Here is a 24755-nt window from a genome sequence, read left to right on the forward strand (position 1 = left end):
TGCGGTATTTATAGGCTGTTTGAAATCTATAAGGTCTGATAATTGAGGTCTGGTTTCAGATCTGAAATATTGCATGCATTGTAAACAGCTGTTCATATTATAAAAATCTCTCGAATTTAATTTCAGCATATGAAGTCAGAATTTATACCTATTTATCCAACTTCATTTTTTTGTTTTTTCTTGTTTGGTTTCTGTTTGGGCCCTGCTACATCTTTCAGCAACTGGTAAAGTGGAAACGAGTTTATCAATAAGTCTGTCCTTACTTTTATTATTTTGCCTTGAGGGATTGAAAACTTAAATAGGTTAATTTGGGGGAGAAAATCGTATTTACTTTGCATATATTTCTTTTCAGTGAGTGGATTTTGAATAACTGTGTGTTTTGTTCTCCTTTTATTTTCTGGTATAACTATAATTTTCTTTAAAAATTCCTCTTTAACATTTTTTCTTTCCTGGGAAAAAGAATAAATTAATTGTTGTGAAACTAACTGTACGGGTTTCTCTCCAATTCGTTCAAAGCATATCCTACTACGTCCTTGGTAATGTTAATGATTTTTAGCAGACTTTTTCTGTTGGTTGTTTTATTGTGAAAATAAAAACCGGAACTACCGATCTCATCTTGCGTTCTTTGACTGCTGTCACTTGTTGATCGCAGCGCACACACAGGAAACAAACCACGAATCATTAATCTCATTTTTACAAGAGATACGCCTGTCTTCCTAGAGAGACACCTCTTTTATGCCACTGAACCTGGATTATTTTTCTTTATTCTTGAGATTTAACCTTCTCACAGGCTGAACTTTTGATCTGAAAACCTTTCAGGACTAAAACCATCACAAGTGTTGACCATGTCTGCTGAAGAGGCTCCAACTCCGCAGCAACAACCTGAGCAGCAGAAGACCACCGACGAGCCTCCGCCGGCTGCCCCGGAGCCCCCGCAGGAGTCCGTGGAAAGCCCCGCAGCTGCAGCCGAAGAGAAGACGCTCCCCTGTCGGGCTGTGGTGCTGACCGGGTACGGGGGCTATGATAAAGTGAAGCTGCAGGTGAAGACGCTGAGCCCACCGCAGCTGAAGGCGGGAGAGGTCCTGGTTCGAGTCAAGGCGTGCGGGCTGAACTTCGCTGAGCTGCTGGGCAGACAGGGGCTTTACGAGCTGCTGCCTGCCCCGCCCGTCACGATGGGGATGGAGGGCTGCGGGGTCATCGAGGCGTGCGGGGAGGATGTGAAGCACAGGAAAGTGAGTACAGGCCTGCTGAGATCACCCACACCCACAAAATGTCACTGAGCTCTTCAACAGGTCCATTCAGAGGTAGTAAAGAGAAGTCTTTGACCCTGGGAAATGCACGATTTTCTCGCCAAAGACATGTTGGTAGCCTTTCACAAACTAAACTGTTTTCCCTTACTCTCTTTTGTGAAGATGTTGGGTAAAATGTAAAAAAAAAATCCCTCTAAACTACAGTTAAAATGGGAAATAAATTTACTTCATTGTTCTGAGAGTATTATAATAAAAAGTTCTGCAGCCATACAATTTCGGGAACATTTTCAAAGACTAACAGATTCAGAAACATGTATTATGACATTTTGAAGTTCTTGTTAGTAGTCTTTATCTGGTAATGAAACAGACCAAAATTGATACTGATGCCTCTTGATGAACCATAAAAAGGGACCATCAGCAACTATGCTGATTATTTCTATACCTCTATTTTATTATCTGATGCTCTCAGCTGAGGAAGGTAACAGCAACATCCACAGAAAAGCCAAGACTAATATTCATGACTTTGGTTTGCATGCAAATGTATTGCAAAATCTCTAGGAATTCTTAGAAATCAGGCAAAGAAATGCAAATTTATGTATTTGGGGTCAAAAAGGTCAAGCAGTAGGTGTCCCACTCATGAAAAAAAAATCAAAACTGCAAAAGAAGAGGACTCAATGCCATGTTGCATTAAGGTCCATATCTTCGAAGCTGGTAAAGAGATGAACAACATAGAGGCGAACTTTATCTTAGGAAAAGCTGAATTTTCTGTTTCCACTGCAAAAAGTTACACTTCCCTTTTATCTACATGCCAGATTTTACACCTCCTCCAAAAAACTTTATGAAGATATTCTTCTGTATTTATTCATTTAAATTTACTACTTTCAATCTGGGGTTTTTATTTTAAAATTACTGGATGAAATCCCACTTTTGTGACATGTATGTTAGACATGAAAATAAAGGAGTGGATATTTGTTGGAGAACACATATTTACAAAACACACTGGCACAGGTTCACAGGGGGGGCCAAAGGCAGCATAACTGGGCATACATCCCAGCTTTACATGTAAGTATAGAAATTTTGGCTGGAAAAAATTTATACAGAGGGGGCAAAAGTACACGACTGTTGTACTCAAATAAAAGTACAGTTACTCAGGTTTAATGTTACTTAAGTAAAAGAAAAATAACTTGCTTTCTAAATGTACTTATGTAAAAGTTAAAAGTATTTTATTTAAAGTTTACTTGAGGTGATTTGCAGTAAAATATAATATTTTCTTAATGGTAAGAACAACAAGAGAACATTGTTCAGTTAAAAAGTTAAATACAGTATTAAATTAAAAGTGTCTATATTGGTCCATCTACTTATAGTTAAACTGCACTTTTCAAGTGCTAAATATACAATACAACAGAGCTGCAGTAACTACTGAAAATCGGTGGCAGTTGCGCAAACTCTGTGGATAACTTCACTTATGGTGCAAATGTGTCTCACATGAAAAACAATAACAACCAGAAGCACGAGCAAAGGAAACCCACTAGAGATCACTGTTCAACAGGAAACAACTTAACACAACTAACCACATATAAGACACTTCTAAACACTCTGCCCAAGGGCATGATGGGAAACTCTGCCCAGATTGGAGATTTTATTTGGCAGAGCTTCGATCATTTGACTCTTTACAGAGTTGAACTCGCACTGGTGGATCAACACTGTCAAATAATTCTGACTCTGAAGGCCGTTTCACTCAGAATGGAGCTAAAATTACACTTTGGGAGTTCAAATGAACTGTTCAATGTTAAGCCTGTGATGTGGAATCATTCTCTCATTGTGTGCTACTATGTAGTCAACAGCGGTGGAAAAATACAAGACTATTGCACTCAAGTAAAAGTACAGTTACTCTGGTAAAAAAGAGGGAGTAAAGTAAAAGTACTGGTTTTAAAATGTACCCTAAAAACTACTTAATCACGGTAATTTAAGTAAATGTAAGTAGTAACTTTCCAGACCTGGATTTATAGATTTATACCAAATTTATAGTCAGTCTATAATTTGTCTGCAAAAATAGCAATATAAAGCTACTATTAAAATCACATAGAAATAGAATTGGTAACTTTTTATTTTACACAATTTAAAAAAAATCAAGATTCAGGTGATAAAATACACAAGAACATAGAAACCACAAAGCTGAAAATATGTACAACACCAATCAAACTGAATTATATCACAATAATTTCAGAACAATAATCTGCCTATTTTCAGATCATATAAGATCTGTCATCTCCTCTTTCTCTCTCCTCTTTCTATGCAGAATAATAGTGCTGAAGCCCCTCATAAATAACCTCTGTCGCATGCAGAATAGTAATACAGCCTTTCCATTAGGAAAGCTGTAGTGCTGAAAGAGGCAGCGGTTTGATTTACAGAGTGTCCTTGAAGAGTTTGTACATTTTTCTTCCCGTGCAGAGGAGTGCGTTTACTTTCTCTACGATAAAAGCTTTTAAAGGTTGAATTTTATGGAGTTCTGATGTATCTCAGCTGTCCAGGTATGCAGAATATTTATATTCTGTATGTCTGTGCTTTCTTTTGAAATCATAAATCCAACATTGGGCTGTGGAAAAAGTACACTTTTTTATGATTTGTGGCGTAAATGAGTGGAGACTGAAACTGCTGATGCACCTGCACCCTGCAGGGCTCTTCTCCCTGCAGTGAAAACACGTTTTCCTGAAATACTGCAGAGCTGATCCCGGAGCATCTTCAGGTCAAAGCCTCCACCTGTTCCATATGCAGCGTTTCAGCATGCTGAGGTTGACAGAGGTGACTCACTGCCTTCATGACAACTTGTTTAAAAGAGCAGCAGTGTTTCACACTCTGTCTTTGTTGATGTTTAACTGGAGTCACTTCAGGTCTTCTTGTGTACAGTAAGCATGTGTTAAACTCCCGTTTAAACATCAGAGAGGACTTTTCAGCCACGTCACTGGGTCACAAGAGGTGCGTTCACTGTTTTTTTATGTAAATCGAAAGTATCAGATGACCTTTGGACAAAACTCTGGGAAAATGTGCTTGTTTACCTTTTTTACGTCAGCATTTTGGTTCAGGAAGCTGAACAGTAATCTGCTGTTGTTGAAGACACATTAATCATTCAGAGAGCTTTGTGTAGTTAGCCATTCTGCATCCTGCTGTAAATACAGTTTTTGTGGTGCCTCTCTAATGTATCACACTTGATTCAGATATAACCATTTCATCGAGAATATTCTAAAAATTTGTAAGATAAATATTCCACCTCTTTCATGGCTTAGATCTCAATTTTCATGAACAAAGATGGCATAAATTGCAAACTCTTTTTCAAATTATACTTTACCATGAATAAATGTTGCATGTATTTGTGGCCTTTGCACAAGTTGCAAGTGATGCTCTGGGACAGTCTTGTTGTTTGGTCTGAACTGGGCTTTAGAACCAAAAGCAACAAGTTTTCTTGTTTTCCCTGATTATTTTCTGGAAAGATCATATGGTGAGCAATGGGTTCTTTGCAGGGATGTACGATATTATCGGTCTGGTATCTGTATCAGCAGATAGCTAAAAAAGGCAAATGGGCAGATATCAAAATTTCTGCCGATATTCACATCTGATATTTTGCCTGTGTATTTCAGCATACATCAACGGTAAATTTTTTTCTGTATATATTAACAAATTAGAGGAGCTTTAGGCTGAACCAACAGATCTGTGTCAGCTGAGGTCTTTTTCTTTATTTATCCTCATTCTTTAAACTTTGAATTGTTTTTTAAGAACTAAAGTTTGTTTCTTTGGTCATCCTCAAACCTTAAAGTGTGTCCAAAAGGACTGAAATTTCTTGTCCAAAATGCATATTTAAATATCGGTATTGATATTGGTATCAGCTAAAATGAACCAGTAAATATCAGCGTATCGGATTTGATAAAAATCCACTATTGTGCATCCCTAGTTCTTTGCAGTCACATGATTCTGAATGTCCAGTGGGGGTCAGGAAGTGACGGACAGCTGTTAGGATTAAATGGGAACAGAGAAAAGTTAGAACTTTGGAGCTCTAAATGTGCCAAAAAGATGCTCCCTTGGTTAGTCAGGCAGCATACTTTGACTTATGTACTGAATACAATACATAGTAGCATGAATCTCAATATGAGAGTGCAACAAGCATTATGCTATAAAGGAGGAGGCTGGGGTGGAGGAGGTTAAGCTTTGCAAGCAGCAGCAGCATGGTGCAACAGCATTAATGCAAACAGGGATTAGCGAGAAGTAAGTCATATTTAAATACATCGCTGTGTTGCAAGAAAGCGGTGTGATTGGCTGTGGGAGCTGGGAGGCGATAATTGGGATCTTCTGGCCGCCAGCGGATCACAGCTGGGTCTATGACGACCGTGCCCTGATTCATTTCCTGCCAGTTCACCAGCGCTGCTCAGCTCGGCCCATCTCTGCTGTTTCATTCTTCTTTTACATCCAGGACTCTGTTCTACAAAACACACAGATAAACGCAGTCACTTAAAGAGTCAGACTAAGATACGTTTTTCTTGGCGTTTACATCCGTGTATTTGTGAAGCTCCTCCTCGTCCCCATGTGTCAGTTTGGAATTTCTTCCTCCTCCTGTTACTACAGTCCTCTCCCACCCTTGTCTCGTTCCTAACTCACATCCTGGTCTGCGTTTTGGAAGAGCATGGATCCCTTTTATTGTGGAAGGAAGCGACAAAACTCAAGACACCGCTAACTCAAATACAGCGGCACAGAAATCTCTGAGATTAAGGATCCAAACTATGAAGGTTAGGTGTAAATGCTAAATGGCTGAGATGTTTGCTGAGGTCAGGGTAAGAATGTGGGCGTGAGACGCACAGAGGAGCAGATAATAACACAAAGGGAAGCTGAAGTGTTTTCAGAGAGAGGCTGAGGCTTGGCAGTAGACGAGGACACAAGGGTGTGGCTGTGTCTTAAGAGGCAGACAGAGCAGATGTGTGATGTGGGATCTCATTACAGCTCCTCTGTCGACATTCATTAAATAGCAGTATATTTTCACAGATGTGTTCAGACAGAACGCCTCGACGGTCAGTGATCATGTTGGAAGATGTTTGCTGTTATACTTTCGGTCTTATTTGAAATTAAAAAACACATTATTCTCTGCAATTTGATCAACTTACTGTAGTGGGATGAGAGAAAAATATGTGTGCTGATTGCTTTCTGGTTGATTTAGAGAAGCTAGAAAGTGACTCCTTTAATGTGTATCAAACATCAACAGGCAAGACTTGGTGTGCCATGGGAATTTATACAGCCATGTTTTTTTCTTTTTTTCTTTTTTTCTTTTTTTTTAAGATTTATTTTTGGACTTTTTCATGCCTTTATTTGACAGAGGAAGGACAGTGGATAGATTCAGAAACAGGGAAGAGAGTGGGGAGAGACATGTGGTAAAGGGCCACAGGCCGGATTCGAACCCGGGCCGCCCGCTTACATGGGTAGCGCCTTAAACCACGGCCATGTTTTAACTAGAATTACACAGTAACTAAAGTTTCTGTAACTCCTTTAAAAGAGGATATTTTATACAGTATGGAAGTGGATATGGTGTAGGGCTGGGCAAGTAATCGCAAATTGGATCAAATCACAATATGGCCTTCTGCAATTTTTAAATCGCAGAAGTTGCAATATTTCTTTGACTTGAAATGTGTCAAAATACCAGTTTAATTAATCGATTTTTTGCAGCGGCAGAGATTTCATGCACATTATGCAAACATTCAAGTGTCAGTTTTTTATAATGGTTTACTAAAATCCTTCTTTTTGTGTTTTATGTATGTTTTTCTTAATCAAAATTAGTGACATTAAATGATAATGCCCTTAAACACAGCAAATGACGTCACATTTGCAATATGAGCAAAAATAATTAGCTCATTCTAAATAAAACTGATGCAGCCTGGCGTTACTTCACGAAAGTCATACCCCAGCTGCGATCAGCTGGTACCCAGCCTCACCTCCTCCACCCCAGCTGCCTCTTTTATAACTTAAAGCTTGTTGCACCCATATTCAGATTCATGCTACTATGGATCAATTGCTTCAGAAATAATTTAATTGTTTTCAGAACACATGGTCTTATTTATGGGGTTATTTATTGCTTGAATTTGTCAAAAAATGCACAAGATTAACCCAAGAATAATCGCATATTAAATCTCAATTGCAATATTTGGGAAGAAAATCACAATTAGATTATTTTTGCAAATCATTCAGCCCTAATATGGTGTGCACTTAGATTTTGGCCTGATCTCAGGTTTGTCTTGGGCAAAAAAGGTTGAATACCACTGCGTATTGGTAAAAGGAAAAGTGTGACTTTTTACAGTGGAAGCACATTTAGTGAATAAATAATGTCGCCTCTAAATTGTCTCTTGTAATGCTTTTATGCACCGATCCGGTACCGTTTTGTTCAGCTTTATATTTTGCTTTGTTTAACCATACTAAATGTTAGCGTTAAAACTGGAAATCAGTTCTTCTTTGCTGCCAGGAAACACTGCATGTACCAACTACCATGTTTACAGCAATGAAGAAGAACCAAAGGACCCACTGCAGCAGCAAAGTTTGGGACATTTTTTTCACTGAATGTGATTGTTAAAATGCCTTCCAGAGCGGCGCTGTCGTACACAACAAGAAGTGACACATGTTATCAAAAGTTAAGTAACTTTTGAACCATATATCGTTGCCTCTTACTTGTTTTTCCTCTGGAAGCTAACCGTTGTGCCATCCTATTGGCACCGTTTATTTATTGATTGATTCCTTTGAATCCTTTGCAGCAGCATTTTCAGCCAGCCTGTAACTTGTGTTACTTTTTGGGACTTGAATGATTAAATCCACACCAGTAAACCTGATATTGAATGTCTTTTTTTCCATTTTAATCTAATTTCGATCATTTAGCCTGAAGCTAACCTTCATGTTGTTTACCCTTTGTGAGGGTCTGTCAGCCAATAGCAGGCTGTTCTGTCATGTCATGCTGCCTGAATAGAGCATAATGTAGAGTAATGTAATTCTGTAATGTAAGTCTGTGATCTAGCCCCCTGTATTATTGTTATTTTAATTTTTAGCATTAAAACTCAATAATCAGTAGAAAAACAACTTCAGGGCTACAGGTCATGCTGTACATTACGATTCTATTTGTTGAGCCGGATTCTGAGTCAAATATAGGTCTAAAATTATTTGCTAGTCTGCACAGTCAGTCAAGAAAGTTTACACTGGTATCAGATCAGTACTCGGTATCAGCTGATACCAAACACCTTGGTATCAGAATCATTACCGGGAAGGAAAACAAAAACAGGTTTTAGAAAATCCTTACTGTTTTCCGAGTGTTAAGTCCATCTGACAGGATACCAAACCTCATTCCAAAGATGACCGAGCACAAAAAAAAGACAGAAAATGGAACTTGCAGTTCACCATAAAGGTTTGATTGTTCTTTTTCTTTTACTTAATACAACAAAATTTCCTTGGAGAGAGCGCCAAAATAGCAAACAAAAACACGTCATTAAAAATGCGCCCTGACCTCGTAATTCCGACCCATAAGTCATAGCAACCCTCAGTATCCCTGGTTATGAGCTCGTTTCAAATGGAACATTTCATTCCATGAGGTCATTCCCAACTCTGACATCGAGTTCCGAGGTAAATGGAATCCAGCAATTTATCAAATAAAAAAGGTACTCTTCCCTGCTACAAGGACTGCTTTAGTTAAAAGAATATAAAAAAAAACATATTACAAGTCATCTCAAGATGAGCTTCTCTGTGGTGACAGACATTAATGGTGCATATTTTTGTATTCTGACATTTCTATCACTCTTTCAAAATTCCTCAAGAATTCATTTTTTTGTCATTTAGTTGTCACCGACTAAAAACAGGCAAAGAAAGACACCATAAAACCTTCTCCCAGTATCTGAGCTTTATCTAATACTATCAGCTGATGTCGAGGGTCTCATAGGAAAAGTCGTTCACACTTTGGTTGCTGCTTTCTCACAGAGAGACATGTGTATTATATTAGTATTACCAGTGTTGTGAAACTAGCCAAAATAAGAAGGGTAGAGGAAAGATCTGAGCTGATTGTTAGAGCAGCACTGCTTCCTGTTAAAACAGCCTCAAGAGCGCCGAGCCACACCTACTTCCTGATGCACACAAACCCATGACAATAGACAGATGATACAGAGGCATACACAAACCATCAGAGTCATGGCCTGTGATATCTCTGTAATTCAGAATCTGATGCTTTGACTTCCTTCTTAGCTGACAGCTTCTTTTGGGATGGTTACATTTCTCAACTCTTATGAAACACTATGAAACTCCTGCTGCATGAAAAAAATGCACAATAGTCAGTTTAAAAAGAGCTGAGCTCAGTTCCTGGAAAGCTGACATGAACTGAGGTAACTGAAGGAAGACCACTGGGAGGTTAGTGTGGAAACTTGCCGTGTGAATCCATCACTGCGGCACTTCAGCCATCAGACTGCACAGATCCCTGACATCAACACGTGAAGATAGAATGATGTGAAATGTAAACACAGAATGAGACATGTCGGTGCTTGTTGCCTCTGATGTAATTATAGCTGTCAGACCAGACAAACGCTTCTCATAGCATACACAAATACAACGACTGTATTTGTTCAACTACATGTACCAAGGCTGATCTGGATGTGGCTTCAATACTTTATCATTGGTATGGTTTTCTTTTTCGAGTCAAGACAGTGGATGGAGTCGAAAATGTGGAAATGTCCTGGCCAATTGGACTCACCATGTCACCACTTCATCACTTCACATCACACATGATGGACAGTGTTGAAAAGAAGTGAACATGGGGTGAACACCAGACCACGTTTGGATTAAATGCATTAATCCTGCACTTAAGAGGTGCAATGCCAAGTTAATCAGATGTTATGACGAGATTTCCATCCAAATGTATCCCAAAATTTAAATGAATATTTTAAGTCAACAGCATATAATATGTCATTTTTACATTTACAAGGACAGAAAAATACCAAAGTTACAGATGGGAAAAAAAGACAAGTTATATTTTCAACATAAGGCTCATTATGGAGAATATCAAGTCCATATTAATTCTACTGTCAATACTTTTTGTTTGATAGAAAGATAAAGCAGCAATGCTTTTTAACAGAAGTGCTCTTAGCTGATTAAAAAAAAAATCAGTTTTGAAGTTTAAAAGGTGCTGACATGGTTATTTTTTCCTTCTTTTTGCTCATAATCACGTCTTTAGCTGATTTCAGGACATCAGTCACTCTTCATGTCATCACCTGTGGTGAGAAAATGACAATAAAGAATCCTGAAATCCTTACAACTGTGTTAAATGAATACTTCAAAATTTTGGCAAATTCATCCATTGCCATAATTCCTATAGTCTTAGTAATAGGTTTGTTACCTTCAGTTGTTGGTGCAAGCTGTTTTTAGATCGGCCGCTGCCGCGTTCGGACCTGCTTTGCCAACTCAATGTAAGCAGACGGTATTCTGGCTTTCCCTCATCAAACTCATCAAATACACAATCCAACAACTCCAAAATGCTCTTGTGTACAAGTTGTGACCTGTACATTCACCACGCAATGAAATAATCATGGAACATTACGAGACGGAGATGTTTTAAAGCTAAATGCAAAGCCGGAACTACACTCCAGACATGGCTGCTGCACTGTGTCACTCCACCCAGTGGTTTACTCAAGAAATAGTTCCAAGTATTTGCTTCATGTGTCGTAATGTTACATAATTATATGTTATTATTTCATAGTGTGGTGAATGTGCAGGTCACAACTTGTACACGAGAGCATTTTGGAGTTGTTGGATTGTGTATTTGATGAGTTTGATGAGGGAAAGCCGGAATACCGTCTGCTTACATTGAATTGGCACAGCAGGTCCGAACTCGGCAGCGGCCGATATAAAAACAGCTTGCACCGACAGCTAAAGGTAACGAACCTATTATGGAGACTACAGGAATTATGGCAATGAACGAATTTGCCAATATGTTGAAGTATCCCTTTAACTCTTACTCATCATTGCATTTATTTTACATTTGTCTATTATCTATTGTCTATTACATATCCATTTACAGATGTATCATAATATAACATCTGTCAGCTAATGTGTGAGCTAATTAGCTTCCATCCTGCTAATGTCAACACAGATATCAAACCCAGATTAATAGTTTTTACTAGTGGGACTTGCTACAAAGTTTGCAAGCACTCTTCAAGGCAACTTAGCAGAAGCTAAAGCTAGTGATTGTATACTACTCCCAGAGTCGGAGGGTTTTTTTTTTGTTTGTTTGTTTGTTTTTTGTTTTTTTCCGGAGTTACATGGCATAGTGCAGATCAATCAGTGAGCTGATACACATCCATTCTCAGATTTTAACACCTGATTAGTATTTTGATCTGCTACTAGGACTTGCTAAAATTTTGGGAGCATTTTTCATGGTGATAAGAGTAGCAGCTAAAACCAGTGAGTGCATCCTACTCCCACAGTCTGAGTTTTTTTTTCTTTTCCAGAGCTACATGGCATTGTGCAGATAAATCAGTGAGCTTATTAGTGTCCTGTCTGCCGATGTCAACACAGATTTCAACCCCAGGTTAATATTTTTAATTTGTGGGACTTGCTACAAAGTTTGGGAGTACTTTTCATGGCATCTTAGCAGCAGCTAAAGCCAGTGATTGCATACTACTCCCACAGTCTGAGTTTTGTTTTTTCTTTTCCGGAGCTGCATGGCATAGTGCAGATGAGATAGCGAGCATCCTTTCCCAGATTTTAACACCAGATTTGTATTTAGAACTATTAGGACTTGCTCAAAATTCTGGGAGCATTTTTTCATGGCTATAGCAGCAGCTAAAACCAGTGAGTGCATCCTACTCCCACAGCCTGAGGTTTTTTTTCTTTTCAAGCTGACTTGGTGAAGACAAGCGAGCAGAGGAGAGAACCAGCAGTCTTTTCTCATCCATGAACATCAGTCAGCTTGTTAAGTGAGCTAATTAACATCAGTTCTGCCGTTGTCACAAACACAGATTTTGACAAGCAAACCTTCATTGCAAGCTGTCTACAGATTATTTACCAGGATATTGTTGCACAGTTGTTGCAAATTCTTTAAAGATAGTTAAACTTTGGTCTTTAAGATAATGAGTAAAAAAAGGATGATGAATAAAGAAAAAAATTGTTGGAACTTATTTGTTTATACAGCCAGTATTAACAGATGATATATCGGTTGTGAATCTCAGCAAAAAGATAAATATCTGCTGATACTAATATGTGTATGGAGCTGTTAACCAGACATCTGAAAAAAGAGGCCACTGTGGATCATTGTAGGCTGCACGCACCATGTAATGAATGAATGTAATGATTTATTCATCATTAAAAGTGATTTGACTTTAATTTTTTCCCAAATAACCAGAATTTGAGACCGTATCCATCGTCCTTTTCAACGATGTGCTTGTTTACCAAGCCGAGCGGTAGTGTAATGACTGTCTGGCCTCTGATGGCATTGTTATCAAAGAAACATCAGAGGACTTCCTGATTATTCAACCTCAATTTGACATTTACCACTGGATGCTCTGTACTATATGAAAAACAACAGCCTGATAGAAGACAGGAGTGAGGCTGGGATGACGCAGACGTTGAACTCACTGAAGAGGCTGTTTCTGTCTTGTAGTTTTTGCCTGGTAGCATTGAAAAGTCAGTTCATCTTTAAGTACATGTAACTACGTATATATTCTCTTCACTGCATCTTAAGGTAGTGCAGCTAGGTTTGTTGGGATTTGTTGGGGTTTAAAGCTATCTGAGGTTTCGCCCCATCCTAATCCAATGGAGGTGAAAGGAATGACCAATTTCATATAACGACTGAAGTTTATAATAACAACAACAAACCCCAAAGAGGCTAGCATTGTCCATAAAAGAAAAAAAATAAGTAAAAAAACATGATATTGAAACAAGAACTGCCACCTGGTGGTTAAATGTCTCTGTGAAGTTCCCAGTTGCAGGACAATGAAAGTGCAGTGGTGGGTCAAAAAGAAGGACTGGTGTCCTGGTGTTTGACCTATGGCCTTCAAAATAAAACTATTTCATCCTTGAATCAGGATGAACATCTGTGTAGAGTTTGAGGAAAATACCTCAAAGCAACATCAGACAAGACGCTATGTTTGGCATACACCAAACACTGCACATGCAGCAACACACCATCCCCACTGTGAAGCATGGTGGTGGCAGCATCATGCTGTGGGGATGCAGCTCTGAAAGGCTTGTAAAGGTTAAAATGAAAGCAGCAAAATACAGCACAGGAAAGTCCTGAAGGACAACCTTATTCAGTCTGCAAGAGAACTACAGCTTGGGAGGAGATTTATTTTCCAGCAAAACAATGACCTGAAGAATACCGCGAACGCTACACAGAAAAGGTTTAAAGTCAACAAGGTGAATATTCTGGGGTGGCTGAGTCAAAGCCCAGACCTCAGTCCAAAAGAGAATTTGTGGCTGGACTTGAAAAGAGGTGTTTGCGCCTTAAACCCCCAGCAACCAGACAGAGCTCGAGCAGTTTTGCAAAGAAGAATGGAGTAAAAGTTCAGAATTACATTGTCTAAAAAATACATGCTAGTATTGTCACTGTTAGCATATTAACATGCTGGTATTAGTATTAATCTCAAACCATCACAGATGGCTAAGCTTCAAATAGTAATCTTTCTCCCAATGTGTTGGAGTGACAGCAGAAATGTAGCAACCTTAGTAACCTTTTTTGTGTTTCTTTCTTGCGTTCTCTCATCAGGTGGGAGATCGTGTCATCATTTTGGCTCGCAGTGGCATGTGGCAGGAATTGGTGGTTGTGTCAGCTGATCACACTTTCCTCATGCCTGATCAGATGAGCTTTGAGGAAGGTGCTGCTATACCTGTGAACTACCTCACCGCCTACATGATGCTGTTTGAGATGGCCAATCTGAGGCCGGGGAAGAGTGTGCTCGTCCACATGGCAGCAGGTGAGACACGCTGAGTAAATCCTGAAATATAAGGAGTGTCATGCAGCATTATTTATCATAGATGTTCTCTATAAGATGAACACACTGAGGGGTGAAAAAATGTGTTTGTTTTAATACAGTTAATGTATGGCAATAGAATATGGACAATTATCCTTCCTGCCATCAATTTCCAACAATCTAAAAATGTAATGACTCCTTGGATTCACCTATTTCCTGTTTTAAGATGTGTCTTTTCACATTGATAAACATTTTTGAGGCTCCTGTGAGAACCTTTCAGACAGTTATGAAACAGACTTTAATTAATGCCTGAAACAGCTGCCATGAGGTAGGTGTCATAAAAAACAGGTTTCAGCAAGATGCAGAAATGACCTGTATTTAAATGTATCATTGCAAAGGTTCACAGGGAGTGATAAATGTGGCTGTTCAGAGACGGCAGGATGAGATTTTCTTTGGAAAGTAACAATACTTACATTGACCCTTGATCAATGTCCGCCAAAGTCAAATCAGTTCATCACTGAGTCAGAGTGGATATTTATGCCAAGTTTCAAGAACGTGCCTCATAACGTTCTTAAGATATTGTGTTTACAAGAATAGGCTGAGGGATGTTCGAGCTACAGTGCATCAGAAAGTATTCAGACCCCTTCACTTTTTGCAATTTTAAGTTGCAAGTTTTAATCAACATTTTCTCTCATTAATTTACACTCTGTATCTCATAATGAAAAAATTGAAAATACAATATGAGACATTTTTGCAAATGTATAAAAAAAACTGAAATATCACATTGACATAAGTATTCAGACCCTTTGCAACAACACTTAAAATTTAGATCAGGTTCCTCCCATTCTCTTGATGTTTGCTGAGTTGTTTCTGCACCTCTATTGGAGTCCACCTGTGGTAGATTCAATTGATTGCATATGATTTGGAAAGGCATACACCTCTCTATAGAAGGCCTCACAGCTGTAAATGCATATCAAGAGCTGGTCATGCAGCCAAACTGAGCAACTGAGAGAGTTGACCAAGATCCTGATGGTCACTCAGACTGAGCTCCAGAAATCCCATGTGGAGATGCGACAAAATTCCAGAGGGACAGTCATCACTGCAGACCTTCACTGATCTGGGCTTTATGGCAGAGTGTCTAGAGGGAAGCCTCTCCTCAGTGCAAAACACATGAAGGCGGTTTGGAGTGTCCAAAAAAGTCCCTGAAGGACTCTCAGACTGCGAGAAACAAGATTCTCCGGTCCAGGGAAACCAAAATTAAACTGTTTGTTTTCAATTCCAAACATTATGTGTGGAGGAAACCAAGCACTGTTCATCATCTGCTCAATAACATCCTTACAGTGAAGCATGGTAGAGGCAGCATCATGCTGTGGGGGTGTGTTTTAGCAGCAGAGAATCGGAAACTTGAGGCTAAGTTTTTGCTCGTAACAACTACTAAAAAATGTGATTTTGTAAATCTCTGCTGTACTAAAACTGTTTATTGAACATTAACACATTCTGTTCAATATGCAAAGGTTAGCAAAGACAAGACAAAACAAACCTTATGATGGAATAATATAACTATATTAAAAGTTGTCATGGTAATTTTTCTTAATCTCTCCAATTGCATAACAAGCATGTATTATCAAAAAATATGACAATGATTATTAAGATGCTTTGGACAAAGAACTAGTAAAACTGGGATTATTAATATAATACATTTCAGAGATGATATTTTTTCCACATGGAGTAGATTTGAGCAGGTTTCCCTCACATGATTTGACCATTAGGTGTCAAAAACTCATTAAAGCTATCGCTCCTGGTCTCTGTGGTAACCTGAGACGACTCATACAGCTTGTTAACTCACAGTCACTAATCACTCCTCTGAATGCGAACACGTGTCTGTGCTGAAAACAAATCAAGTGAGAGACTTCCAGTCATAGATGAAGGACATTATATGTGCATGTGTGTCACGGTCTCATAACAGCTTATTCATAAAATGGCAGACAGGATCATTATCTGTCACGGTTGCTTTAGCAACACCTGACATTTGAAGAGGAGGCTCCAACATTGTAACAGGTAATCACTCCTCTGTGTGTGTGGAGGAGTGTGTGTGTCCAGGAGTTTCAATAACACAGGTCCCTGGAGTATAGTATCCATCACAGCAGGTTTTCTAACAGCTTCTCACCGTTACTGATGGGATCCACAGCCCTATCTGCTACTTTATTATTACACATGGAGACTTATCTGTTTTTCACTTTTTCAAGTGGGTAGGAGTCACAGACTGACATGCATCTGTTAGGATTAAGTTCCTTCTGAGTCAGAATGTAACCAAGAGGTGTTTGGTTTTTATGTTTCTATTGATGATATCTGATCACACCACACCCACAGAGTTTCTCATTTTAACTTAAAAATCCTGAAGAGGTTCTGTTTGAAATACAAAACCTCACGGTATGATAATACTGGTAAAAAGTCTATGGAATGGAATTTGCTGAAATATTAACAAAAATCCCAAAACAACAAATCAAGACTTGGAAAAAAAGGTGATGTTGCAATTTATTAAACCACAATTGCACTTTTAATATTACAGTATATGCAAAAAAGTGTCATAGGTGGGCATCACAGACAGAGATGGAAAAAGTACTCAACTAGTGCACTCAAGTAAAAGTAATTTGGTTGAAATTTAATTAAGTAAAAGTACTTGTCTGTAAACCAACTCAAGTAAAAGTGAAAAGTATTTAATCTAAGTTGTACAGTAAAATATGATACTTCCTTATTGGTAAAAACAACAAGACAATAGATCTCTAAGACAATAGGTTGTTCAAGTGAACTCACCTCTATAATAAAGGAAAATACACATCAAAATTGACAGTGCTGATTAAACTCATATAGAGGTAGATTTAACACTATGATTCACACTACATTAAGTTAAACTACACTTTAGAAATAATTATAAAACATTTTATCAGAGCTGCAATAACTCTAGACAATCTGTGGTAAGGTGGCTTTCCCCTGGCAAGAACAAAGCAGAGAGTCAACCTCATAGCAAGGCAACACAAACTGACCTAACATCTCAGGAGGGGATTCTAACTCGGTGGATAACTTCACTCATGGTGCAAATATGTCCCACATCAAAAACAACTACAATTCACTGGGTAAATGACCAAAAGGGTCCCAGCAGACCTCTGTGGTTTTTGGATGTGATGTAGAATCATTCCCCTGGTATTTGGAGGCTGGATAACTCAGTAGGTTACACAGCTGACTTTAGTAAAGGAGATTAATGGTTACATTGTAACATTGTATTTGCTACTGTATAGTCACTGGAAGTGGAAAAAATACAAGAGTATTATACTCAAGTAAAAGTACAGTAGCTCTGGTTAAGACTTGCTGATCTTAGTAATGAATTCAAAAAGTACTAAAATACTACCTAAATACAGTAATTAGAGTAAATGTAATTAGTAACTTTTCACGCCTGATTACAGACCCATCACAGATACATCATCATTAGCATGTAAGCTTTCCACTGAAATACCAAGTTATTCTTGAAAGAACGTGTAACACATCTGTTTGTTACTCTCTGTGAGGGAACGAAGTGTCTAGCAAAGATGTTTGACTAAATTTTAGGATGGATGACGCATCTTTGTCTTCTTTGATTGTTCTAATGTGAAGCTATCCTTGTGACAGGTGGTGATATGTTGAGCAGGTAATGTTGTTGATGCACAGACTATGTAGAAGGCAGTATGTGGTTTCAGACAGTCTTTGTGTTAAATCGGAGTAATCATCAGCTTATTTTTAATGTGAAATAAAAACTGACAATTTCTGTCAAATAGATATAAATATTTTCAATGAAAAGCCTTTCACTACTGTCTGGTCAAAATTTCTGATCTCCAGAATCACCACTTTTTAGAGACTAAAAAAGTGCTCAGTTTTTTCAATGACTTCACTACTGAATGCTCATAGTCGGCATCTTTTTATTGATTATAAATTGGTTTAAACCCACTGGCAGAGGAAGGGGTGACCAATAGCGCTGATTCATGAAAAAAAGAAATCATGGCAAATGGAGATACGAGGTTTTGGCTTGTCAGCACTTTGTTTATTACAGAAGAAACCTGTTTTTGTATAAATTCACTCAAAAAATGTGTTCTACATTTGCTCTCTTTTTGAAGCATGTGCTGATGTTAATCCAGAGCAAATGTAAAAGAGATGTAAGTGCTACCGTTTTTAACTCTGTGTTTGTCCACGAGTCTCAAATCTAAGTGTAGGGGTCAGTTTCTGTCAGCCTTCAGCATCACAGTCTGGGGTTCTCTTGCATCCTTGCTCTCAGAGGCCGTGTTTAGAGCTGAGTGGGCGGGTGCTGTCAGCTGACCTGTATGAATCAGCGTCATGAGGCCGGGGTGAAGAGGAGGGCAGGAGGGATTACTGGTAAGGCTGCACACGCAGGCAGCCAATCATTTTTGAAAAAACGACCACACTTTAAACAGAGCAAGGGCAAAGACAGAAGAAATTACTGTCCACTATATCAGCTGTTATTCCTCTGTATGACAAGGTTTCACCCACACTAACATCACATGAACAGCCTCTGTATAATGGAGGGTGATGCCTCTGGATGGAAACCCTCCATTGTTGAGGTTTACTCTATCGTACAAGGATGACCTTTACCTTCCTAAAATCCAGTTCCTGTTTTTTATTTGGCTCAGAGGCTGTCGAATCATCTGAGTCTGTGAAAAACACTTGTTCTGTTTGGTTTTTTTTTCGTATCAGCTTGTTGAACCAAAAATGTTCATTCATACAGAATAAAAAAAATGTTTTTAAGACTGCATCTTCCCATCTAATGGATTGTAATTTTCACAATCTTTTTTACCATTTCCTTAAAACCAGCAGGTCATTGGTCATATTTCTGTCTTTCACAGAATTGTAAATAATGTATACAATTCTTTTTTATTGTGTAAAAGAGGATAAAACATTGCTTCACAATGCAAAACTACCCGAAATCGGCTGTGTTGCAGACAGTAAAGACTCTTGCAAAATCTCCCCAAACTTATGCAACCAAAAGAATGAAGAATTTCTCTGGATTATAAAAAAAAAAAAAATCAGAAATATTTAAGAACTCATCTAAGAAAACAGGCATAACATAGAGCATTTCAGTGCAAAAATTCTACATGTTGTACCTTTAAAGTGTGGATTTAGTTGTTTATTTAAAGCAACTTTTTTACTCTGACCAAACATTGCTGTTTATAACTTATTGTTCTAGCTTTAAAACTGGTTACCTAAAAAAATGACAAAAAACTTTGATCAATATGCATCTTTGCAGTATCTCAAGTTTTGGAAAATTACCAATTCATTACATATGTTTGACTTTGAAAACCTCATAGTGATGGAAATAAAGGCAAAAAAATTATGCCTAGTGTTAGTTCATGCAAGACATGGTAGTCATAAGCCTAGCTGTGATCAGCTGATGGCCAGCTGATCCCAATTATTGCCTCCCAGCTCCGCCAATCACAGCTCTATCTCTCGACACAGTGGTCCATTTAGATATGACGTACTTCCCACTAATACCTGCTTACATTCCACCACGCTGATGTTGGCAAATCTTCACCTTCTCCTCCCCAGCCACCTCCTTTATAGCATAAAGCTTGTTGCACCCTCATATCGAGATTCATGCTACTATTTATGAATTGCTTTTGAAATGATTTTATTGTATTCAGTATGCAATGTATCTATGCATATGGAGGTTTCTAGTCATGCACACCCTGGAAGGTTTAAAGCATAATGCTTGTCTAACCCAGGGAACATCTTTTGAGCAGAGCCTTTTCCACCAAGTAAAACTGTACATCCATTTTGCATTAAAATGATTAAATGTATGAGGAGAGTGTTCCTGACTGAAATGTGGTTACTTTATTCAACAAGATTAAAACAAATGACACATTTTGGACAGAGGCAGTATGAGTTAAAAGGTCCAGCATGTTTCTGAAGTGGTGAGTCATGAAGAAGGTGGCTTTATGCTCTGTGTGTGTCTATTAAACCTGCACTGTGCTTTCACAGCTCTTAATTCCATTCATTGTCTGATGATTTAATCTCTACATGTGTAGGTGGCGTCGGTATCGCTGTGACCCAGCTGTGTCAGACCGTGCAGGATGTGACCGTGTTTGGTACGGCTTCAGCCTCCAAACACGAGACCATCTCTCAGGGCGGAGTGACTCACCCCATCGACTACCGCACCAAAGACTATGTGGAGGAGATTCGCAAAATCAGCCCAAAGGGTGAGGGAAAAAAACACACATTTTGTAGTGTTAGGGTAAAAAAGCTGCAGTTTTGTCTCTTTCTTACCTTGCCATATGATTTCAATATTTATTTTTTAATCCTTAAAAACATTTAACTGTGCATTGTTTCTTGATACCAAGGCAGTAAAAATGTTTTTTTCTTTCCTTCTTTACCATCTTCGTGCAGGAGTCGACATCGTCCTCGACCCTCTTGGAGGTTCAGACACCCAAAAAGGTTTTGGTTTGTTGAAACCTCTGGGCATGCTTATAGTATTTGGTAAGATATTTGAAAACATAAGAAATAAAGTTTTAATTCATCTGTTGAGCCTGCCTTAATCTGTTTCTATGTGCTTTATTTTACTTGAACTAATTACCATAAAACCTGGGATAAAAATCACACTGTTAATACCTATTTTCACATCTAAAAAGTCATCTTCTTCCTATAAACCAGTGTGACAAAAATACCAGTGCAAAGTGCTAAGGCATGCTGTCTGACCACATGTGCAGCCACCAACACTGGAAAATCACTCTCATTTATCACATACTGCAAGAGTGAGCTGGTCACATGGCTTCATAGACCAGACCTGTAGGGCCTGACATCACTTTTACCATCTTTTCTACCTCATTAGGTTATGTGCATTTAAACAAATAGGGAATGCTGATAAGTATAATCGTGTGTCGAGCTTAACTACCCTATCATAACTAGCTGAGGTGTAAACTCCTGATGGCAAAATAGATGGTGCTAAAAGAGCTACAAAACTGCATAGAAACTGCATGTTTTGAACTAAACGCTAAGAAATCACTACACAAGAACACCTCAGGAAGGCTACAAAGAAAAATTATGTTGCACTGAAGGTTCCCAAGAGTTAAGTGGCCTCCATAATTCTCAAATGGAAGACGTTTGGCACAACCAGGACTCTTCCAAGAGCTGGTCGCCCTGCCAAACTGAACAATCAGAGGAGAAGGGCCTTAGTAAAAGAGCTGACCAAGACCCTGATGGTCACTCTGACTGAGCTCCAGAGATCCTGTATTGAAATGGGACAAAGTTCCAGAAGGACAAACTTCACTGCAGCGCTCCTTTTATCTGGACTTTATGGCAGAGTGGCTAGAGGGAAGCCTGTCCTATGTGCAAAACACATGATAGCCTGCTTGGAGTTTGCAAAAAAAAAAAAAAAAAAAAAAATTTAAAATGAAAGCCAAAACGGAATTAAAGAGTAGAACATAAGATAATAAGGTTCCCCGCTGCACCTTGAGAAGTCTTTAAAAGCCTTGTATTAGATTTGTTAAATTTAAAGTCATAAAATATCTTATTCACTCATGAAAGTTCTCAAATTTGACTCAGCGCTTTGTCCAAATCTAGACTTGTAAGTATTTGTTAGTTTGGTTGTTCACGTTAAAATTCGCACACTGTACAGCAGTTTAAAAATAATGGCTTCAGGATATATAACTCAGGAATAATCTCACTAGTCTAATGGGATAAAGGGATATTACTTTTTCTTCATTTGTGTCTCATAAGGTCTTGTAAAGTCTCATATTTGAATTTAAATAGTGTGCAGCAACCACGTAAGTGTATTTGGTTACTTTCAATTAGTGATCATTGCACATTTTCAAACCTATGTTATAAATATACTCACTTTGTATGTTGTTGAAATAAATATAAAAGTTCTGTACATAATGCTCATTTTGGCCATTTTAGGTGCTGCTAACTGTGTGACCGGCCAGAGGAAGAACCTCTTGGCGATGGCGAAGACCTGGTACCACCAGCTCTCTCTTTCCGCTCTGAAACTGATGCAGGCCAATAAGGCGGTCTGTGGTTTCCACCTGGGCTACATCCCTGATGAGGAGCTCATCAGCAGGACCATGACGAAGCTGCTGGAGCTCTACAAGCAGGGAAAGATCAAACCACGCATCGACTCCTGCTTTCACTTTGAAGAGGTCGGTTTGATGGAGTTCAAATATACATTGTGAAAACAGTTTATGATTTTTACTCAATGTTCTTTATCTTTAGTGGTGAAAGCTGTGGTTTATTTGCAGAATTCAACTTTGTCTTCCTGAGAGCTATATACAAAGATCACAGTCATGTTTTTGAGCTAAATATGAAGCTTCTAACAGGAGAAAGTTATCTTTAATCAAAAAGAAAGTTCAACAGTGACAATCCAATCCTCAAAAAGGACAAAAAGCACATTTCCTTATGGTTTTATCCCTACTGGGAGAGCCATTAAAACAGGCTGATTTTTCCTTTGTTTCATTCTTACGGCGGATCATTAAACCTACAACCCAACATCACATGGGTTGATACCTAAGGGCTGTTGCTAGGTTACAGCCTAAATTGTCACCATGGTACCTAATACTTACAGTGAAATCTTTATCTTGAGTTTCTCTGGAGGGTTAAAGGAGTGTGATGAAAGACAATCGTGAGACTGAGGAGAGAATTGAGGCCAAGGTAGGAGCTACAAGGAGCTACAGACGACTGAGGACTGATGTACATTTTATAGAAATCACTGTTTTTGCACTCATCTTCCTTTTCTTTTTGATGAATTCTTCTCCCTCTGTAATCTACGATGAATAATATTTAAGTGCTAAGAAGATCCATAACACCGAAGACCAATTTAAGGATTACCAATAGATGTTTAAAGGCAAAAAAAATTAAGCATAAAGCTTTGAAAAACAAACCACTTAAGTCTTAAAGTCTCATTTAGACATGCTTAATAATGACAATAAAAAAACTCTTTAATTGATAAAATTATAAGCATCTTTTTTGGGTTTATATTAACACTTTTTAAGTGAAATTGATAAGATTCCTGTGTTTTAGTTTTAAGAAGTCACTCTCAGCTGTAGAGCAGAACAATGTAAAAGCCCCACTCATATTCTCCGTAGTAGATTAGGTTTTTAGCCATGATTGACTGATTGAATTTTATTTATGTTTTATGGCCATGCCTCATGAATTTCTCAGACATAAGAGATACCAGTACAGTGTTTCAGCATTTCATTTCATTACAAGCCTTTATGAAGTTGCATGTTCCTTTTACAGCTCAGTATTAGATATTCTTTTCTTTTTCTCCCAGGCTTAACTGATAGAATCTGCTTCAAAGAAAAGTTTATTTCCAAAACACAACTTAAATTTTTTATAATCATCCAACTGTAAAAAAAAAAAAGATACAAATTGATAGAGAACATTTTTCTTAGAAGCACATCCCTAAAGTCATCATACATGGGGCAGTAAATCAACAAATTAAAGGCCTTTGCACATAAAGTCAAATTTTTTGGTCTAAAACTTCCACATGATAAAAAAAAAATCAGTATGGTTTTATGTTTTTTAATCATGTTTGCACACTTACTTTTTGGAACAGGCTGGATTACTTGCACGGGATTAAGTCATTCAAAGTCATTTATATGGGTGGTAGTTCAGAGCAGTGGCTGCAGCTCCCTTCCTCTCTCTCTTACAGTGAAACTTCACTTGCTACTCAGATATGCCTTTAGATATCAACCGCTGAACAAAATAGATAAAGGCTTAAATTTGCACAGCATCATGATGTACAAGCTTGGGCAAATAACTGAAATATAGGAAGGTCTCTGTCCGGATGGATCATCTCCACTGTTTTTTTCTCCTTCCCAGTATGAGACCATTTTGCTTTGTACTGCAAATTTATATAATTAATAGAAAATAAACCAGCTAACTCATTGTGAAAGTTTTCAGTATGTGATGTTTCGTATCGGATCCAAAAATAACGGATTGTGTGTGCAATGGCCTTAAGATTACCTAAACCCACACACTAAACAAACTGTCCTCCACAGGATTGGAATCAAACCTGCCAGTCTTAAAGCTAAATGTATATTTCTTTGCACATAACAATCTTTGTCATCTGGTTAGATTGCACCTAAAACACTAAGTATCAACAGACCATTTGTCTCTGTTCACAAGAAGCCTCGTTACTCTTATCTCCTGAATGTCACAAAGTGACATAAAAGACATTAATTAAGTAAAGTACCAATTTTATTAATAATTAGCCAAGGGATGACAAAGAAAAGTTTCCCAAATAAATCGAGCACAATGTCATAACTATTTAAGATAGACTTCCTACTAGATACCTGAGTCTGAAACGGTGGTATATGCTCTTGCAAAAGACAAAAGTTTGTCTGGTATCAACCTCATTTTAAGGAAACCATGGTTTATTTGCAATCTCAGGCAGAAAACTACAGTATTTACAGTCCTAGAGTGTAATGGCAGCAACTCTGATTGGTGGAGCCTGCTGTTACTATGGAAATGTTTACCCTGCCAGAGAACTTGATGACAGTACATGCTG

General features: G+C 38.2%; 1 protein-coding gene across 1 annotated transcript in view; it reads left to right on the forward strand.

Annotated features, from left to right (window-relative positions):
- Positions 1–635: 635 nt before the first annotated feature.
- Positions 636–24755, forward strand: part of LOC121528173 (synaptic vesicle membrane protein VAT-1 homolog) — a 28894-nt gene continuing 4774 nt past the window's right edge. Inside the window, exons 1-5 of the mRNA XM_041815443.1 lie at positions 636–1232; positions 14008–14215; positions 20281–20451; positions 20639–20728; positions 22148–22386. Of these exons, the coding sequence (XP_041671377.1) occupies positions 846–1232; positions 14008–14215; positions 20281–20451; positions 20639–20728; positions 22148–22386 (1095 nt within the window). The 5' untranslated portion in view covers positions 636–845. The remainder of the gene's footprint in view (positions 1233–14007; positions 14216–20280; positions 20452–20638; positions 20729–22147; positions 22387–24755) is intronic.

Source organism: Cheilinus undulatus, linkage group 20 (genome assembly GCF_018320785.1).
Source record: "Cheilinus undulatus linkage group 20, ASM1832078v1, whole genome shotgun sequence".
NCBI classification, from domain to species: domain Eukaryota; kingdom Metazoa; phylum Chordata; class Actinopteri; order Labriformes; family Labridae; genus Cheilinus; species Cheilinus undulatus.